Consider the following 21564-nt stretch of genomic DNA (forward strand, 5'->3'; position numbering starts at 1 on the left):
CTCTTACCCTTTCATTACTTACTCGATCAAACCAACTCACACCACATATTAACCTCAAACATTTCATTTTCACACAACCATATCTATAGCCCATGCCTCGCAACCATATAACATTGTTGGAACCACTATTCCTTCAAACATAACCATTTTTGTTCTCCAAGATAACATTCTCGCCTTCCACACATTCTTCAATGCTCCTAGAAGTTGGTAACTGAGCTTGGAAAGTGTGTGACAGGAGAAAGTCAAGAAAAAATTGAATGATAGCAAGGTTATTAGGTTCAGCAGGGTTGAGGGACAAGTTAGTTGGGATGTAAGTTTGAATGGAGAAAAATTGGAGAAAGTGATGTATTTTAGATATTTGGGAGTGGACTTATCAGCAAATGGAATGATGGAAGTGGAGGCGAGTCACATGGTGGGGAGGGGGCGAAGGTTCTGGGAGCGATGATGGATATGTGGATGGAGAGAACATTATCTCGAAGAGCAAAAATGTATTAAGGAATGGTAGTTCCAACAATATTACAGGGTTGCGAGGCATGGGCTATAGATAGGGTTGTATGGAGGAGAGTGGATGTGTTGGAACTGAAGTGTTTGAGGACAATATGTGGTGTGAGGTGGTTTGATCAAGCAAGTAATGAAAGGGTTAGAGAGATGTGTGGCAATAAAAAGAGGGTGGATGAGAGAGCAGAAGGTGTGTTGAAATGGTTTGGACATAAGGAAAGATAGAGTGAGGAAAGGTTGACAAAGAGGATAAATGTGTCAGAGGTGAAGGGAACAAGGAGAAATGGGAGACCAAATTGGGGTGGAAGGATGGAATGAAAAAGATTTTGAGTGATTGGGGCCTGAACATACAGGAGGGTGAGAGGCATGCAAGGAATAGAGTGAACTGGAATGATGTGGTATACCAAGGTCAACATGCTGTCAGTGGACTGAACCAGGGCATGTGAAACATCTGGGATAAACCATGGAAAGGTCTGAGGGGCCTGGATGTGGACAGGGAGTTGTGATTTCAGAGCATTACATATTACAGCTAGAGACTAAGTGTGAACTAACGTGCCTTTTTTATCTGTTTTCCTTGCACTGCCTCACTGAAGCAAGGGGTAGCGAAGCTGTTATCTGTGGTGTTTCCCATTTCCTGTGGTATTCTCGCCCAGGTCTTGTTGCAACAAGACCTAGACAAGAACACCAAGATCATCAACAGAGAACAAGACCCTCGCCATCTCTTGTTCCTAGAAGCAATTTACATCATCACAAAACAACTAACGATAAACACACAAGTTGAAGATTTTCAAATCCTTCCATCTTCAAACTGCCACAAGCCTTAACAACCAAGCAACCAATGAGCGATTAGCTCACAATTTCTTCTTATCATATGTAACACTCGACAACACTTAACTCACGCAGCTCATTCTTCATAACTAGATTTTCCTGCAGTAAGCACTATGCACTAGCCTTGACTTTTGGGAAAATGGTAGGAGCAGTAGATAGAAGTAGTAGGTAAGAAGTAGTAGGAGAATTAGGTAGTAACATCAGGTAAAAATAGAAGGTAGGAGCATTACACAGAAGTAGTCATTAGGAATATTAAGCAGAAGCCTCTGCAAACACTGCACTAAACTTGCCCTCTGCCAGTGGCCTATTAAGGGTGAGGCACTAAAGGCTAAGAAGCAGCACTGGAGTTCTTTAGTAATGGAGACTCTGTTGCTATGGCCATCCCTCTGAGGGAGTTCCAGTTGGAACAGCCGTCAGATATATAGATAGATACATAGATAGTAAGAGGCTTTCAAAATTCAGGGTGCACAAATCAATGGTACCCTCAGCCTAGCTTTTTGAAACCTACTTTCCATTTTTTTTTCCAATAAACTGCTCTTTGAATGAGTCACCTTCATTGCTGTTAACTTTATGTTCGTCAAGGCAGATGCTGTTATCTTGTCAGCATTCTTAATTATGGTTCTAACTGTCATTGTAGCCAATTTGAAAGCATCACCAACATCAACCTGACACTCACCAGTTTCCAAGCACCTTAACACTTGTAATATTACATCTATGGAAAGGCTTTTCCTATGCACTTTAGATGCTATAGAAGCACTATAACTTACAGATTATCCTCCAAACATGTTGGGTGAAAAAATAGTCACAGTAATATCGAAAAATCAGCAAGTCAGTTTGAACACGTGCACAGTGCAAGCAGAATAAAATCTGTACTTTCCTAACAAAGGATAGCACTCAGTGCTAATTGGATGTGGACATCATGTGTGTGTACAGCACCTTGATTGGCTAAGTGAGTATAAACAGAGAGCTGCTCTCAGTATGTTGTGAGTGAGTGGACTGGTGACTTTTGACTTCTTTTATGGATTTTCATAGTTGTCTGAAGAGAAACTAAAGCTCCAAATTGCAAGCAAGAGCTCTACAGTGAAACATTGCTCAAGAGGGTGGTGTAAACTGGGGTATTAGCGTATTCACAGAGTGGATAATAATACAGTGTCTATTACCAAATTCAATAATTTCATTTTTAACCAAAAATAAGGATTTGGGTTTATCTTAACCCAAAAGAGATTGTCATCAAAGAGAAAACAGTACTTTTGTCTCAACATGGAATGTAATTCAGTAACTCTCCTCCCAGAGCCCAGGGTTATAATGAAAAGATGATTCATAAGATGTCGAGAAGCCTGAAAACTATTAAACTACAAAATATCTACAATCTTTAAAGTTCCCACTTAGCCACAGTATAGAAGCAATCAATTTCCTCAGAAAGAAACACTGAAGAAGTTTGTCTCTACAGAGCCTGTCATAATAAATCCCAGAGTTGGGGTTCTTGAAGAGCATTCTTATAAGAGGTGACAGTGTTTTCTAGTGTTATTCTTATCACATGAAAGGTTTGAGAAGAGCTATAAACATAAGACTTTAGTCACATATAAAGCAACATAATTTTCAGTGAAAGGACTGAAAGACTTTCCAGACAGATTAGTACTGCATTATAAATATAAAGAAAAGGATAATGATACAAGGGATGAAAAAAGCTGTTCGGGTAGAAGCAGGTGACCTGACAGCATGGGATCCTAAAGAATTCTGAGACACTAGTAGCCAGGACAGAGTGGGTCAAAGATGTCATTACTGTAGCAGTCTCTGACTGGCAAAGGGAGTGCTTGAAATAAGCAAGCCACTGGTACCAAAGTTGAGTGGCTAGCAAAGGATGTGGAAGGCTACAGCCTCTCATAGGAAACACTGAGGTATAAAGATCCTAACTTATTTTCCCAGAGATATACAAAGGAATTCTAACAATAACTGACTGTGTGATAGAGAAAGATACCAGAAACTCAGATTACTGTGGTAAAAGTTAAAAGGTAAACAGACAATTCACAGAGAACAATCTGCAAACTGTCAATGGGACTAAGGAAGCTCAAATAATGTAAGTCGTGGACTAGAAACAAATAGCTATCAAGTCTATTCATAAAAATATCTTTAGTTCCATTTTCAATCACTCTAATTGCAAACTGTTCCACAAGATAGCAATTCTGTTGAAGCAAAAGCACTTTGCCTAAATGCCTCATTCAAGTAAAATGCTTGCCCACAAGTTTGTCTCCATTCCTGCAACTGAAATCAGATGAATCAAGTCTTAAGTAACTTAAGTAAATATCAAAGCCTTTAATAATTATGAATACTTGTATTATATAACCTCTTAGCCTTCTATTTTCAAAGTGGATTCAAGTTGTTTAAACTGCTCTTTGTAAGATTTGTTTCTCAGCCCAGGAATCATCTTAGTAGCTCAATGCTGCACTCTCTCCATTCTGTCTATGTCTCTTTTAAGGTAAGGTGACCAAAACTGCACACAATATTAAACCTAAAGAATCTTTGTTTGCAGGGCACACCATAGAAAGAGAAAAAAGTGCACATACATGATTAAGATTACCATGAAAATGAAGTACAAATGGATGTTCATCAATACTTGAACATTGTGCAAAAAAGAGTCTCCATGGCTAATCTGCTGCAGTGGAGGGAATATTCAGAAAGGAAATGAGTGTGCACATCTGTATATTTCAAGGTGGGGATAAAATTTTGTTTCCTGCATAGGCAAACAATATCCAATACAAAGGAATTTTCTACAGAGAGGGACAAACCATTACAATACTGATGTGGATAACTGCAAATCATGTAATATCTAAGGAAAAAGTAATGCCACTCCTCATAGCCTATGAGAAGATGAACAAGCATTGCGTAGCATAAGTAAAAATATTGAGGTAAACAACTGTATGACACAAGGTATGTATATGTTCTATTTCTATTCCTTATTTTCCTGCTACACTGTATATACAGAAAGCCATCATAATTAACATTTTTCTGTGATATACACAGTCATATCAAGCTGCACCTGTTCTTTCAGTTCTAAGGTGCTATATGATGTATTCTATGATTTTGGGATCTGTCAGAACAATTTCTCAGAGAAACTACCCAGCCTAATCTCCTTCCTGATATAAGGGTACACATATCATTTCAAAGATATGACAAGTTTAAAAGTCACTTGCAAAATGAGATGAAAAAGTACTTTATGTCTTTAGAAAAGAAAAGGTTAAGAAACTACCATCATATCTACAATTTATGATTGCAGGAGGAATGTTGCAAATATACAGACCATCAATCTATGAAAACTAGATATTGATAGAAATATTCACAGTACATTTTCATGATGGCTTACTAGAGGATAATGGGGATAATGCAAAAAGCATAATCTCTATCTTGATCAACCTGGTACTAAACTCATGATACTCGAAGTATGGGGAGCTGATCAGCATACACTAGTTTCTTGGGAGAACTTGTAGTACTTTTCTCCTTCAAGGTACTCCCACTACTGAAAAAAATGGATGATACCTTAATACAAACACAGATTTAAGAATCAATTAATGTGACTGAAATGAATAAAACTAATGGAAGGGTAATTCAAGGAACAAAAGATGAAAGTTAAGAGAAAAACACTGACATAAATAAATGAACTACATTGATTTAGTAGATAGTGTAGCCATATAAGATGAGACTGAATGAACATTCTGAAAGACTGATGAATGTGTCACATAATGGAGGCAGAAATGATATGTTTGGGATACAGTGATTTACAGAGACAGAAGGCCGAGGTGAATGGTATAGTAAAAAGATGAGAGGTACTAGAGCCTTGAGCCTGGTAAAGCAGCAATAGTGCAAGGATCGAATATGAGTTCCTCAAAAAAGGGAGTAGCTCTATGTTACCAAAGGTGAGCAACCTAACAAACTGGATGTGTGCAGGTGAGTGATGATTTAGTTTTTCCTGACAGAGAAAAGAATAGCAGGGAAAGTAGCAACAAAAATTTGAAAAAGAAATGGACTGAATTTTCTGAATGACTGCTGAACATCTTAGATAAAAGGAAGGCATGTGTAGCATATTTAGGATGAGATGGCATATGGAGTGAAAGTTATGGCAAAGGAGACAGTGAAAAGAGAGGTGGTAAGGAAAGCTTTATGCAATATGATGTATGACTGAATGGCAGAAGCAGATGGAATTACAATTGAGTTTCTTAAGAAAGAGGGTGAAAGTGTTACTGAACTGTAGGTCAACCTATTTGATATCATATGACCCAAGGTGAGTTATCAAAGAAATTGGATGCATGTAAGAAGGGTCACAGTCTGATTTTTTCCTGACACTACCTTGTTAGAGCAGGAAAGGGAATTAGAGAAAAAAAAAGAATTTAATGAAATTACTTACAAACTTAAGAACCCTTTTGTTGGATCCAGTAGTTCTAAGGATGTACTCCAAACAACAGCAAAGAAATGGACTCATATGGAGTGAAAAGTTTCTCAACGAGAGGATACTCCTCTCAATACAGTCACTTTCATATAGCCTCACTGAAGGTGATTTTTCACTGCAGACAGAATCCATTAATATGAACACACACACACACATACACACACACATACATACACAGAAGGGAAATAAAAAGTGTGGTGGATTGCATCAACTCATAAAGGGACCTAACCATACTCTAAAGTTGGTCTGATATATGGTTCATAAAATTCAACTTGAGTAACTGTTACGTAATATTGAAGGAGAAGTGAAAGAGGGTCTCAATATGAATATCATCTAGCAGAATATGCCTCAGGATTGAGTGTGTGAAAAGGACTTGGGAGTCGACATCATCTGTCACCAAAGTCCCACATCAGAAAACAGTTAGTGAGACAAACTGCCTGCCAGCAAATATCAGCAAAGCTTTCAAGTGTATGCATAAGGAAATATCTAGTTAGCTGTTCCTATCCTACACAAGGCCAAAACTAAAATATGCTTCTCAATTTGGTCACTGCACAAAATGAAGTACAGAACTACCAGAGAAGGTCCATAGAAGGAACAACAAAGATGGCATCTGGAAAGGTAATCTCAGTTACAGGAAAAGGTTAAAGGCTTTAAATTTGCCTACCTTGGAAGACACAAAAGTGAGGGGTAACTTGATAACAATCTTTAGGTTTTAAAAGAAACTGATGACACAGATTGTAAACATTCTTCACGAGAAGTAGGGATACAGCAATGAGAGGCTAAAACATGAAATCAATTGAGAAACTTGTATAAATGTAAAGATGAATTTTTACAGTATAAAAGGATTGGATGAATGGAACAGAATGACTGAAAACAGGTAGGCAGTACTTGGTAGGCAGCCACCGACCAGGGAGGTATGTTACTGGTACTACCCGCCTGGGTATTGGGAGGATTAGTGAAGGCTCCATAGTGAGGCAGCACTTCAGTAATTGTACAGTTGCACTCCTCTGACCCAGAGGAGCTTTCTGCCTCACCCACTTGTGGTCTGTTGGTATTCTGTCCACAAATATATAATCTCTCCTTGTCACACATACCACTTGACAATTTTAACTCACACAACTCATTTTTCATAAGTCTATATTTTCCTGCAGTAAGTGCTATGTGCTAGCCCTGCTTTTTGGCAAAATTGTAGGAGCAACAGATAAAAGTAGTAGGTAGGAGCATTTGGTAGAAACATTAGGCAGAAGAAGTAGATGGGAACATTAGGCAAGAGCATTAGGTAGAAATAGTAGGTAAGAACATTAGATAGAAACATCAGTTAGAAGTAATTAATACTAACATTAGGTTGGAGCATTAGGTAGAAGTAGTAACTGGAAAATCTGGCAGACACATTAAGTAGAAGTAGTCCACAGAAACATTAGGTAGGGCCTCAAGACACACTGTGCTAGAGTTGCCCTCTGACACTGGCATGTTAAAAGTGAGGCACTAAAAGCTAAGAAGTTGCTATGGAGTTCACCAGTTATGGTGACTGTTTTGCAGCATCCACCCCTTGAAGAAGCAGGCACTAGAGATGTGAATTGATAGATAGATTGACTGAGGATATAGTTCATGCAGACATCACACATAAATTTAAGAAAATGTATGACAGAGGAGAATGTTCAAGAGGTGGGAAACTATGAGTCTAAAATTCCTTCTTATACATAACAAACAGATGATTCCATGCACTAGACAAACATCTAGAAATAATGTTCAAGATATTGCTGAACATATAAAAAGTGCCAAGGGCAAACATCATACCTACAAATAAGAAAGAGACCAGGAGGATGTACTGAATAAAATACCAGTTCCCCTGAGGAGTGTTCTCTGTAAGGTTCTGGAAAAGATAATCATTAAGCAAATGACTGACTTTCTACAAAGGAGACATTACCTTAAAGAAAGACATCACAGTTTTATGGAAAGGAAGTCATGTGTAACAAACCTTTTAGTGTAAAACTCCTTCCCCATGCAGTAAAAGTAATAACACATAAAGAAATTAATAAAGATAATGGATGACTTACTGTAAAGGAAAACTATCTATGTGAGAGACAACATAGCTTCAGGGAAAGGAGATTATGAGTGATGAACCAGTTAAATTTCCATGAGAGAGCCAAAAGATTTTCATCCATGCATTTTTCTAATGACTTCCTTGCATTTCATATCCATCATACACCACTCTTCACTCTGTCTATCATACAAATCTTAGTTATACCATACATATTACCCATCTCTATTGCTCTAATATATGATCTACTCTGACCTATAAAACTTCAAAAATCATAACAGACTTACACTGAATCATTTAGTTCAACTTTACCAAGTCCACCACACTCAGGTAGACCAAGGATTTTGTCTGTTAGCTCCACATTTCGCACCGAGCCAAAGAACTCAGTGACTAGGACATTGTTGGGGTCACGCTTGTAAAGATCTTGCCGAACACCTACAGTTGATATGCAAACACGTTTTGGACAGACTTGGAGCTGAAAACATGATTTAATACTATATTACTGTCTAAAAGACAACTGCAGAATTTACATTATTCTACTTACACACTAACAATTCAAACACAATAGATTGTGCTACATTTTAGCAGTACTCCTTGGAAATATTTTTAAATACAAAAATCACTTTTGCATGAGGTGTTAGGTATAAGCAAGAGAAAAACAAGTTTTTGAGCTAGAACCCTAGCTTGTCTTTTGCCCAAGTAGTCCTATAAAGCAGTCTAAGCCATATGGATGACAATGGCAAGATAAGCAAACATATAAAAAATAATTGCAGAGCAATGCTTAATGCAAAAATCATGATATAATTTGAACAATGGTGATACAAAAGTACTCAAAAACACGACTGGAATCAACTGATGAACCTTTATCCACGGTGTCCTATCGATGATGTTGTGTTGCCACATTCTCTCGACTTGAATTCTTAAAGGCCATCAGAAGGGGAACCATGTGCTTTTACAGTGAATACAGACAAGATACATGAAAGGTAAGGGACAAGCATGGATCCCCTCACCTATGTTGATGTACCATGGAAAACCTCAAGGAAGGAGGCTCTAACATGCAGGAGAAATCCCTGAGGCATCATGCAAGAGAACAAACATCTCTATTTACTCATTCCCTAGAGATGACAACCTAGGAAACTGCTGCCAAACTCAACTGGGGTAATTTTTTTTTAAATGAAAGTGGCAGTTGATTACCTAATGCACCATATCTTCCACTGTCTGTTGATATCTTGTCTCTTTCTGTGTATACACACCTAGCCTGCATACACCTTATCTGTCTGTAGGCACACTGTCTCATTTTGTCTGTAAACACCTTGTCTCTTTCTGTCTGTGGACACCTTGCTTCTTTCTGTCTGTAGACATCTTACCTTTTCCTGTCTGTACACACTTTATCTCTTTCTGTATGTGGACACCTTGTCTCCTACTTTCCTTGGACATCTTGTCTCTTTCTGTTTGTAGACACCTTACCTCTTTCTGTCTTTATACACATTACTCTTTCTGTCTGAAGACATGGTTTTAACATGTTTTGAGGAGGATTATATGAGTGAAGGTAAAAAAAGGATTTTCACATAAAAGAGTACAATGTTTAGATTTATGCACCCTATTTTGCCTCAGAAAAATCAAACACTGAGAGGCTATCATATGAAGCGAATAGATTACAAAACCACATTATAAGTGCTATTAGTAATGTCATCCTATTCATGCATGACACATCATATCTTTAATTGGGAAGTAAAAACAGATGTGCTTCCTATATCAATTTTTCAATGATATAAGTGACTGCTGCTCTGATATAATCCTAAACCCCATGAATCAAAATCTGTCTAGATTAACATCCAAAAACCACAGTAGCTAAATATAGTCCTGCCAAAGTTGGATTTTGCAAGTTAGTAATGTATATGACTATTAACCACAAAGCAATAACTTGACAAAACCAAATTACTTTTTACCCTAACAACCCATATTTATGCACCTCTCTTGTCCATACAAATATTAATTCACAACATGCACAATTCTTTGCTGAAAGTTACATCACTAGATGGTAATTACACAAAAGAAACATGCCTCAAAACTTCCTTACAATCAGTTACAGTATGTTAAAATAATGATCTTTTCACAACCAACAGTGTAATATATAAAACCCTGGGTAAGAAAACTATATCATTAAATCATACATACAAACTGCGCTAGAGTCTTTTTGCTGTCGGGTGTGACCCTCTCAAGGAATTCCAAGGCGTAATATGTAAAACGATCAATGATGTAAACACCAATCGCGGGATCCACATGATGCTGAAAAAAAGAGAAATTTATACAATAATAATGACACAAGTAATGATGCTACCTTGCTAAAGTGGAAAGCAGCAAATGGGGATGAAATAACTTCCTAAACCTAAATGCTTTCCTTGCTCCAGAAAGGAAGTTGTTGAGAAACAATTACGCAGCCTCCTCACTTGCACACATTTACTCTCTACCTGCCAAGCATAATGCACTGAAACCTGAGCCTAACCCACACAATTCATGTGCCCTAGTTCAGCCCACTATCAGAACATGGCCCTCAAGTACCACATTAATCCAATTCATTCAATCTCAGGAAAATAAACCCCCTTAGAAAAAAAAAAAATTCTCTATATTTTGTTCCATCTTTTGGTAAGTAATACAGTAACCTTTCTACCCTGTCCCCTGTCATCATCATAATAATCATCATCATTATTATTATCATCATTATCATCATTATTCATCTATTACATTCATTATACTTAATCATTGTTTCCCGTATCAGCAGGTAGTGCCAGAAAACAGATGAAGAGTGGCTCATCCACTCATATACACATATATACATATATTACTTATATATATTTATTTTGCTTTATCGCTGTCTCCCGCATTAGCGAGGTGGCGCAAGGAAACAGATGAAAGAATGGCCCAACCCACCCATATACACATGCATATACATACACGCAAATATACATACAAATATACACACACAAATATACATACCTATACATCTCAATGTATACATATATATACACACACAGACATATACATATATACACATAGGGATAGGGGAGAAAGAATACTTCCCACGTATCCCCTGCGTGTCGTAGAAGGCGACTAAAAGGGGAGGGAGCGGGAGGCTGGAAATCCTCCCCTCTCTTTTTTTTTCCAAAAGAAGAAACAGAGAAGGGGGCCAGGTGAGGATATTCCCTCAAAGGCCCAGTCCTCATCCTCTGTTCTTAACGCTACCTCGCTAATGTGGGAAATGGCAATTAGTATAAAAAAAAAAACATAATTCATACTGTCTGCCTTTATTTATTCCCATCGCCACCTCGCCACACATGAAATAACAACACCCTCCCCCCTCATGTGTGCGGGTTAGCGCTAGGAAAAGACAACAAAGGCCACATTCGTTCACACTCAGTCTCTAGCTGTCATGTAATAATGCACCGAAACCACAGCTCCCTTTCCACATCCAGGCCCCACAGAACTTTCCATGGTTTACCCCAGACGCTTCACATGCTGTGGTTCAATCCACTGACAGCACGTCGACCCCGGTATACCACATCGTTCCAATTCACTCTATTCCTTGCATGCCTTTCACCCTCCTGTATGTTTAGTCTCCGATCACTCTAATCTTTTTCACTCAATCTTTCCACCTCCAATTTGGTCTCCTACTTCTCCTTGTTACTTCCACCTCTGACACATATATCCTCTTGGTCAATCTTTCCTCACTCATTCTCTCCATGTGACCAAACCATTTCAAAACACCCTCTTCTGCTCTCTCAACCACACTCTTTTTATTTCCACACATCTCTCTTACCCTATTATTACTTACTCGATCAAACCACCTCACACCACATACTGTCCTCAAACATCTCATTTCCAGCAAATCCACCCTCCTGCGCACAACTCTATCCATAGCCCACACCTCGCAACCATACAACATTGTTCGAACCACTATTCCTTCAAACTTACCCATTTTTGCTTTCCAAGATAGTGTTTTCGACTTTCAAACATTCTTCTAAGCTCCCAGAATTTTCGCCCCCTCCCCCACCCTATGATTCACTTAAGCTTCCATGGTTCCATCCACTGCCAGATCCACTCCCAGATATCTAAAACACTTTACTTCCTCCAGTTTTTCTCCATTCAAACTTACCTCCCAATTGACTTGACCCTCAACCCTACTGTACCTAATAACCTTGCTCTTATTCACATTTACTCTTAACTTTCTTCTTTCACACACTTTACCAAACTCAGTCACCAGCTTCTGCAGTTTCTCACATGAATCAGCCACCAGCGCTGTATCATCAGCGAACAACAACTGACTCACTTCCCAAGCTCTCTCATCCACAACAGGCTGCATACTTGCCCCTCTTTCCAAAACTCTTGCATTCACCTCCCTAACAACCCCATCCATAAACAAATTAAACAACCATAGAGACATCATACACCCCTGCCGCAAAACTACATTCACTGAGAACCAATCACTTTTCTCTCTTCCTACACGTACACATGCCTTACATCCTCGATAAAAACTTTCCACTGCTTCTAACAACTTGCCTCCTATACTAAATATTCTTAATACCTTACACAGAGCATCTCTATCAACTCTATCATATGCATTCTCCAGATCCATGAATGCTACATACAAATCCATTTGCTTTTCTAAGTATTTCTCACATACATTCTTCAAAGCAAACACCTGATCCACACATCCTCTACCACTTCTGAAACCACACTGCTCTTCCCCAATCTGATGCTCTGTACATGCCTTCACTCTCTCAATCAATACCCTCCCATATAATTTACCAGGAATACTCAACAAACGTATACCTCTGCAATTTGAGCACTCACTCTTATCCCCTTTGCCTTTGTACAATGGCACTATGCAAGCATTCCACCAATCCTCAGGCACCTCACCATGAATCATACATACATACATATATATATGAGAGAGCTTGGGAAGTGAGTCAGTTGTTGTTCGCTGATGATACAGCGCTGGTGGCTGATTCATGTGAGAAACTGCAGAAGCTAGTGACTGAGTTTGGTAAAGTGTGTGAAAGAAGAAAGTTGAGAGTAAATGTGAATAAGAGTAAGGTTATTAGGTACAGTAGGGTTGAAGGTCACGTAAATTGGGAGGTAAGTTTGAATGGAGAAAAACTGGAGGAAGTGAAGTGTTTTAGATATCTGGGAGTGGATCTGGCAGCGGATGGAACCATGGAAGCGGAAGTGGATCATAGGGTGGGGGAGGGGGCGAAAATTCTGGGGGCCTTGAAGAATGTGTGGAAGTCGAGAACATTATCTCGGAAAGCAAAAATGGGTATGTTTGAAGGAATAGTGGCTCCAACAATGTTGTATGGTTGCGAGGCGTGGGCTATGAATAGAGTTGTGCGCAGGAGGATGGATGTGCTGGAAATGAGATGTTTGAGGACAATGTGTGGTGTGAGGTGGTTTGATTGAGTAAGTAATAATAGGGTAAGAGAGATGTGTGGTAATAAAAAGAGTGTGGTTGAGAGAGCAGAAGAGGGTGTTTTGAAATGGTTTGGTCACATGGAGAGAATGAGTGAGGAAAGATTGACCAAGAGGATATATGTGTCAGAGGTGGAGGGAACGAGGAGAAGAGGGAGACCAAAATGGAGGTGGAAAGATGGAGTAAAAAAGATTTTGAGGGATTGGGGCCTGTACATGCAGGAGGGTAAAAGGCGTGCAAGGAATAGAGTGAATTGGAACGATGTGGTATACTGGGGTCGACGTGCTGTCAATGGATTGATCCAGGGCATGTGAAGCGTCTGGGGTAAACCATGGAAAGTTCTGTGGGGCCTGGATGTGGAAAGGGAGCTGTGGTTTCGGTGCATTATTACATAACAGCTAGAGACTGAGTGTGAACGAATGGGGCCTTTGTTGTCTTTTCCTGGCACTACCTCGCACACATGAGGGAGGAGGGTCTTGTTATTCCATGTGTGGCGGGGTGGCGATGGGAATGAATAAAGGCAGACAGTATGAATTGTGTATATGGGTGTATATGTATATGTCTGTGTGTGGACGTGTATGTATATACATGTGTGTGTGGGTGGGTTGGGCCATTCTTTCGTCTGTTTCCTTGCGCTACCTCGCTAACGCAGGAGACAGCGACAAAGCAAAATAAATAAATAAATAAATGAATATTTTTTTTTTTTTTTATACTTTGTCGCTGTCTCCCGCGTTTGCGAGGTAGCGCAAGGAAACAGACGAAAGAAATGGCCCAACCCCCCCCCATACACATGTATATACATACGTCCACACACGCAAATATACATACCTACACAGCTTTCCATGGTTTACCCCAGACGCTTCACATGCCTTGATTCAATCCACTGACAGCACGTCAACCCCGGTATACCACATCGCTCCAATTCACTCTATTCCTTGCCCTCCTTTCACCCTCCTGCATGTTCAGGCCCCGATCACACAAAATCTTTTTCACTCCATCTTTCCACCTCCAATTTGGTCTCCCTCTTCTCCTTGCTCCCTCCACCTCCGACACATATATCCTCTTGGTCAATCTTTCCTCACTCATCCTCTCCATGTGCCCAAACCACTTCAAAACACCCTCTTCTGCTCTCTCAACCACGCTCTTTTTATTTCCACACATCTCTCTTACCCTTACGTTACTCACTCGATCAAACCACCTCACACCACACATTGTCCTCAAACATCTCATTTCCAGCACATCCATCCTCCTGCGCACAACTCTATCCATAGCCCACGCCTCGCAACCATACAACATTGTTGGAACCACTATTCCTTCAAACATACCCATTTTTGCTTTCCGAGATAATGTTCTCGACTTCCACACATTCTTCAAGGCCCCCAAAATTTTCGCCCCCTCCCCCACCCTATGATCCACTTCCACTTCCATGGTTCCATCCGCTGCCAGATCCACTCCCAGATATCTAAAACACTTCACTTCCTCCAGTTTTTCTCCATTCAAACTCACCTCCCAATTGACTTGACCCTCAACCCTACTGTACCTAATAACCTTGCTCTTATTCACATTTACTCTTAACTTTCTTCTTCCACACACTTTACCAAACTCAGTCACCAGCTTCTGCAGTTTCTCACATGAATCAGCCACCAGCGCTGTATCATCAGCGAACAACAACTGACTCACTTCCCAAGCTCTCTCATCCCCAACAGACTTCATACTTGCCCCTCTTTCCAAAACTCTTGCATTTACCTCCCTAACAACCCCATCCATAAACAAATTAAACAACCATGGAGACATCACACACCCCTGCCGCAAACCTACATTCACTGAGAACCAATCACTTTCCTCTCTTCCTACACGTACACATGCCTTACATCCTCGATAAAAACTTTTCACTGCTTCTAACAACTTTCCTCCCACACCATATATTCTTAATACCTTCCACAGAGCATCTCTATCAACTCTATCATATGCCTTCTCCAGATCCATAAATGCTACATACAAATCCATTTGCTTTTCTAAGTATTTCTCACATACATTCTTCAAAGCAAACACCTGATCCACACATCCTCTACCACTTCTGAAACCACACTGCTCTTCCCCAATCTGATGCTCTGTACATGCCTTCACCCTCTCAATCAATACCCTCCCATATAATTTACCAGGAATACTCAACAAACTTATACCTCTGTAATTTGAGCACTCACTCTTATCCCCTTTGCCTTTGTACAATGGCACTATGCCCGCATTCCGCCAATCCTCAGGTACCTCACCATGAGTCATACATACATTAAATAACCTTACCAACCAGTCAACAATACAGTCACCCCCTTTTTTAATAAATTCCACTGCAGTACCATCCAAACCTGCTGCCTTGCCGGCTTTCATCTTCCGCAAAGCTTTCACTACCTCCTCTCTGTTTACCAAATCATTTTCCCTAACCCTCTCACTTTGCACACCACCTCGACCAAAACACCCTATATCTGCCACTCTATCATCAAACACATTCAACAAACCTTCAAAATACTCACTCCATCTCCTTCTCACATCACCACTACTTGTTATCACCTCCCCATTTGCGCCCTTCACTGAAGTTCCCATTTGCTCCCTTGTCTTACGCACTTTATTTACCTCCTTCCAGAACATCTTTTTATTCTCCCTAAAATCTAATGATACTCTCTCACCCCAACTCTCATTTGCCCTTTTTTTCACCTCTTGCACCTTTCTCTTGACCTCCTGTCTCTTTCTTTTATACATCTCCCACTCAATTGCATTTTTTCCCTGCAAAAATCGTCCAAATGCCTCTCTCTTCTCTTTCACTAATACTCTTACTTCTTCATCCCACCACTCACTACCCTTTCCAATCAACCCACCTCCCACTCTTCTCATGCCACAAGCATCTTTTGCGCAATCCATCACTGATTCCCTAAATACATCCCATTCCTCCCCCACTCCCCTTGCTTCCATTGTTCTCACCTTTTTCCATTCTGTACTCAGTCTCTCCTGGTACTTCCTCACACAGGTCTCCTTCTCAAGCTCACTTACTCTCACCACCCTCTTCACGCCAACATTCACTCTTCTTTTCTGAAAACCCATACAAATCTTCACCTTAGCCTCCACAAGATAATGATCAGACATCCCTCCAGTTGCACCTCTCAGCACATTAACATCCAAAAGTCTCTCTTTTGCACGCCTGTCAATTAACACGTAATCCAATAACGCTCTCTGGCCATCTCTCCTACTTACATAAGTATACTTATGTATATCTCGCTTTTTAAACCAGGTATTCCCAATCATCAGTCCTTTTTCAGCACATAAATCTACAAGCTCTTCACCATTTCCATTTACAACACTGAACACCCCATGTATACCAATTATTCCCTCAACTGCCACATTACTCACCTTTGCATTCAAATCACCCATCACTATAACCCGGTCTCGTGCATCAAAACCACTAACACACTCATTCAGCTGCTCCCAAAACACTTGCCTCTCTTGATCTTTCTTCTCATGCCCAGGTGCATATGCACCAATAATCACCCACCTCTCTCCATCAACTTTCAGTTTTACCCATATTAATAGAGAATTTACTTTCTTACACTCTATCACATACTCCCACAACTCGTGTTTCAGGAGTATTGCTACTCCTTCCCTTGCTCTTGTCCTCTCACTAACCCCTGACTTTACTCCCCAGACATTCCCAAACCACTCTTCCCCTTTACCCTTGAGCTTCGTTTCACTCAGAGCCAAAACATCCAGGTTCCTTTCCTCAAACATACTACCTATCTCTCCTTTTTTCACATCTTGGTTACATCCACACACATTTAGGCACCCCACTCTGAGCCTTCGAGGAGGATGAGCACTCCCCGCGTGTATATATATACACACACACACACACATCTACATACATATACATATACAGGCATATACATATATAAGCATGTACATATTCATACTCACTTATCTTCATTGATTCCCGGCACCACCCTGTACCTACAGGAAACAGCGTTACCACCCCGTGTCAGCAAGGTAGCACCAAGAAAATAGCCAAAAAAAGGCTACATTTGTTCACACTCAGTCTCTAGCTGTAATGTGCAATGCACCAAAATCACAACTCCCTACCCACATCCAGGCCACAAACACTTTTTCATGGTTTACCCTAAACGTTTCACATGCCCTGGTTCAGTCCATTGATGGCACATCGAACGCAGTATACGACATCGTTCCAGTTCACTCTATTCCTTGCACACCTCCCACCCTCCTGCATATTCAGACCCCAATTGCTCACAATTATTTTCACTCCATCCTTCCATCTCAAATTTGGTCTCCCACTTATCCTCATTCCCTCCACCTCTGTCTGACATATACATATATCCTCTTTGTCAACCTTACCTCACTCATTCTCTCCATGTGTCCCAACCATTTCAACACATCCTCTTCTGCTCTCTCAACCACACTCTTTTTATAACTACACATCTCTCTTACCCTTCCATTACTTACTCAATCAAAACACCTCACACCACATACTCTCCTCAAACATTTCATTTCCAACACAAGCACCCTCCTCTGCACAACCCTATCTATAGCCCATGCCTTGCAACCATATAATATTGTTGGAACTACTATTCCTTCAAAAACACCCATTTTCACACTTCGAGATAACATTCTCTCTTTTCACACATTCTTCATCGCTCCAAGATCCTTCCCCCCCCCCCCCTTCCATTACTTACTCAATCAAAACACCTCACACCACATACTGTCCTCAAACATTTCATTTCCAACACAAGCACCCTCCTCTGCACAACCCTATCTATAGCCCATGCCTTGCAACCATATAATATTGTTGGAACTACTATTCCTTCAAAAACACCCATTTTCACACTTTGAGATAACATTCTCTCTTTTCACACATTCTTCATCGCTCCAAGATCCACCCCCCCCCCATTCACTTCCACCTCCATGGTCCCATTCACTGCAAAGTCCCAGATATCTAAACACTTCACTTCCTTCAATTTTTCTCCATTCAAACTCACATCCCTCAACCCTGCTGAACCTAATAACCTTGCTCTTACTCACATTACTCTCAACTTTCTCCTTTCATACACTTCAAAACTTAGTCACCAACATCTGCAGTTTCTCACATGAATCAGCCACCAGTGTTGTATCATCAGCGAACAGCAACTGACTCACTTCCCTGGTCCTCTCATCCACAACAGACTACATACTTGCCTCTCTCTCTCTCTCTCTCTCTCTCTCTCTCTCTCTCTCTCTCTCTCTCTCTCCAAAACTCTTGCACTTACCTCCCTAACCACCTCATCTATAAAAATTTCAGTTTCTAAAAGAGGAAACTTGAGTATAAATCCAATGATATACTTGGGAAGGCCAACATGAAACACAGCTAAAAGTTCTAAACAAATTCAATTTGGCAGATATACTTTGGGATGGCTCTGACAGGGTCCTTCATCAGGATTAATGAATAAGCCCCTTAACATAAACTCACAGCTCTTTTTCCACCAAAAGTGCCACCCTTCTTTCACTCCTTACTCCTGCTGACCCTAAACTCGAACCCATGAACAGTGCCTCACCATTCTATCCACTTCCCCTTCAGATGTGTTTCACTCAGAGCCAGAACAACCTGGTTTATCTCACTACATAAAGCATCTATTTTTCCCTTTATTTCACCTTTATTACAACTATGCACATTAAGACGCCTACATCTGAGCCTTCAAGAACAGACTGTCACTTAGCTCTATCTGCATTCAGAAAGTTATAAAAATAGGTAGTAAGGGTTTTCAGAGCCCTGCTCATGACCATTAAACACCTCATGCAATGCATGGGACATGTGGGTATCATTCTTTATCCCCTATCATTCTATCTATCTATTTTTATCTTTGATGCCTGTCCCAACTGGGACTCCCTCAAGGGGGTGGCCACAACAACAGTCTCTATAACTAGTGAACTCCAGTACCACTTCTTAGCCTTTAGTGCCTCACCCTTAAAAGTCAATGTCAGAGGGCAATTCTAAGGCAGTGTTTGCAGACTCCTAGCTAATGTTCCTACTGACTACTCCTAGCTAATGCTCCTACCTAATGTTCCTACCCACTAGCTCCACCTAATATTTCTACTTAATGCTCCTGCCTAAATGCTCCTACCTATTACTCCTATTAGTGCTCTTATCATTTTACCAAAAGGCAGGGTTGGACATAGTGCTTACCACAGGAACATGTAAAGATAAAAAGAATTAGCTGTGTTCGTTAAGTGTTGTCAAGTGTTATGTATGACAAGCAGAGATTGTAACTTTGTGGACAAAATGCCGGCAATCCACATGTGGGTGAGGCAGAAATAAAAGACAGCTACCTAGGTTAGAGGAGAGTAACTTGATAACCGATGAAGTGCTGGCTCACTACACAGCCATCACTAACTCTATCAACTATTACCTGCCTACCCTTTGATCACTACTACCTACTCTTTATCCCCTATCTCTTGGGATAATTATGATGAAGAAGAAAAGGAAGAAGAAGAAGAAGAAGAAGAAGAAGAAGAAGAAGAAGAAGAAGAAGAAGAAGAAGAAGAAGAAGAAGAAGAAAGAAAAGAGAAAGAAAGAAAGAAAGAAAGAAAGAAAGAAAGAAAGAAAGAAAGAAGACAATGGAAGGAAGAAAGAAGATGAATGAAGAAAGAAGAAAAAGGATAAAAAAGAAAAATTGAAATTTCCTAAAATGATGTCTAACACAGCACCTTAACTTACAGAAAGAGAGTCTTCTCCAACTAGACTGGAAGCAATGGCCAGGATGTTTGGAGAGTAGAAGTGTTCATACATAGAGGCTGCCTGGCAGGTATCGATGATGAAGAGGATTTCATTGTACCTGAACAATAAAAACTACTCAGTTTAATGATTATTTCATCACAGTTTCAATGGACAAATGTTAATATATCATGCCAATTTAATACTCACTATATTTAAAGACAGTAAAGTTGAAGAGGGTATGCTGAGTTCAAGACAATCAACTTTCCTAATGCAATACAAGGTTTGTATACACCTATGGGAGAGCTAAAATTCAGAACTTTCAATGAATTTTTCAAGCCTAAGGAAAATATTTGTAAAAACTATACTACTAGTGTTATTAGTTCTAAAGAATTCAAAGGTGTATTTTGAAATACAGAGGAATTAGCTTTGAGGTTATGAAATGCATATATCTAAGCCAGAACCATCAGTGATTCTCCAACTAAATCACCTAATTCAGTGAGTGAGGCAGATGAACCCACAACAAATATTATATGGATGCATAAAACATAATGTCCTAAAGAGATGAGAGAAAATTGCTACTCAAAAACATAACAATGACCACATGCTTGGTGTTTGTTGGGTTTTTCCCTGCCTGAGGGATATCTCTCATTGTTCCTAACATGTGGGGGTCTTCACAGAATTCGTTCAGGCTGCACCTAAACTCAACTATAATTTGCACAATTCTGGGTGGTTAAATCTGCACCCTTCCCCATAGAAGCATTTACATTTCTTAATCCAGTCCACACATTTTCTAGGAAGTTTAAATTCACTTTTTCCCTAGTACGTCATGCTAGTCTTGCTGTTTGTGTAATTTCCCTTTGTACAGCATCTACAGACTCTGTATATCCTGTAAAATTTCGTTTTCCGACTACATCACATACCACACTCTGTATCCATCGTCTGGCCTAATTCATTTCCCTAACCTCCACTTTCTCCCTCTCACTTACCTTTCACACCTTAATGTCTCTGCTTCTTTCTATGGCTGAGGTTACCCTGGCCTCCACATCCTCCCTCTCCCTTCACTTCCAAACCTAAAACAGCACCTCTTTTGGCAGTCGTGTCTGTGCTTGAAGGTTCAAGGCATCTACTTTCAACACCAGTCTTCAGAGTGAACTCTCTCTTTCCATGTCCAAGTCAGTGTCCACATCATTTCCTGGCTCACTGTCTATAGTTATGTTATAGAACCTATGGAGCCCACTAAATCAATGTCTATTAAGCTTCTCCCATCACTGAGTTTTTATCTGTGTCTAAAGTAGAAGTGAAGTCCTCTCAATTTTTCCATGTGACACAGTGACGGTAAATAGTTAGCAAACTTTCTCTTACCATCATCAGATTTTCATTCAATATCAGCATGTGCAAGTCTGAGATGGGTGTCTGTGTTACAAGTCCAAGATATATCATTTGTCTGCAAAGCACCATTGAGCATTTTCATTTTGCTTTAGTATATGGTCATGCAGTTGAGAGGTATATTTACAAGTCAAGCAAGCAATTCTTTGTTCTGTTTAAGG

At 40.0% G+C, this 21564-nt stretch overlaps 1 protein-coding gene across 2 annotated transcripts in view; it reads right to left on the minus strand.

Moving 5' to 3' along the window:
* Nucleotides 1-4009: 4009 nt before the first annotated feature.
* LOC139750953 (putative GPI-anchor transamidase) overlaps nucleotides 4010-21564 on the minus strand; it is a 32844-nt gene continuing 15289 nt past the window's right edge. The window contains exons 5-8 of one of the 2 annotated variants that reach the window (XM_071665889.1): nucleotides 20018-20135; nucleotides 9987-10097; nucleotides 8096-8283; nucleotides 4010-4837 (exon numbers count right to left, since the gene is read on the minus strand). In XM_071665889.1, coding sequence (XP_071521990.1) covers nucleotides 4750-4837; nucleotides 8096-8283; nucleotides 9987-10097; nucleotides 20018-20135 — 505 coding nt within the window. In that variant the 3' untranslated portion in view covers nucleotides 4010-4749. Of the gene's footprint in view, nucleotides 4841-8095; nucleotides 8284-9986; nucleotides 10098-20017; nucleotides 20136-21564 lie in introns of both variants that reach the window. The other variant, XM_071665888.1, reaches the window with a different exon arrangement.

This window comes from Panulirus ornatus, chromosome 10, assembly GCF_036320965.1.
Source record: "Panulirus ornatus isolate Po-2019 chromosome 10, ASM3632096v1, whole genome shotgun sequence".
Classification (NCBI taxonomy): Eukaryota; Metazoa; Arthropoda; class Malacostraca; order Decapoda; family Palinuridae; genus Panulirus; species Panulirus ornatus.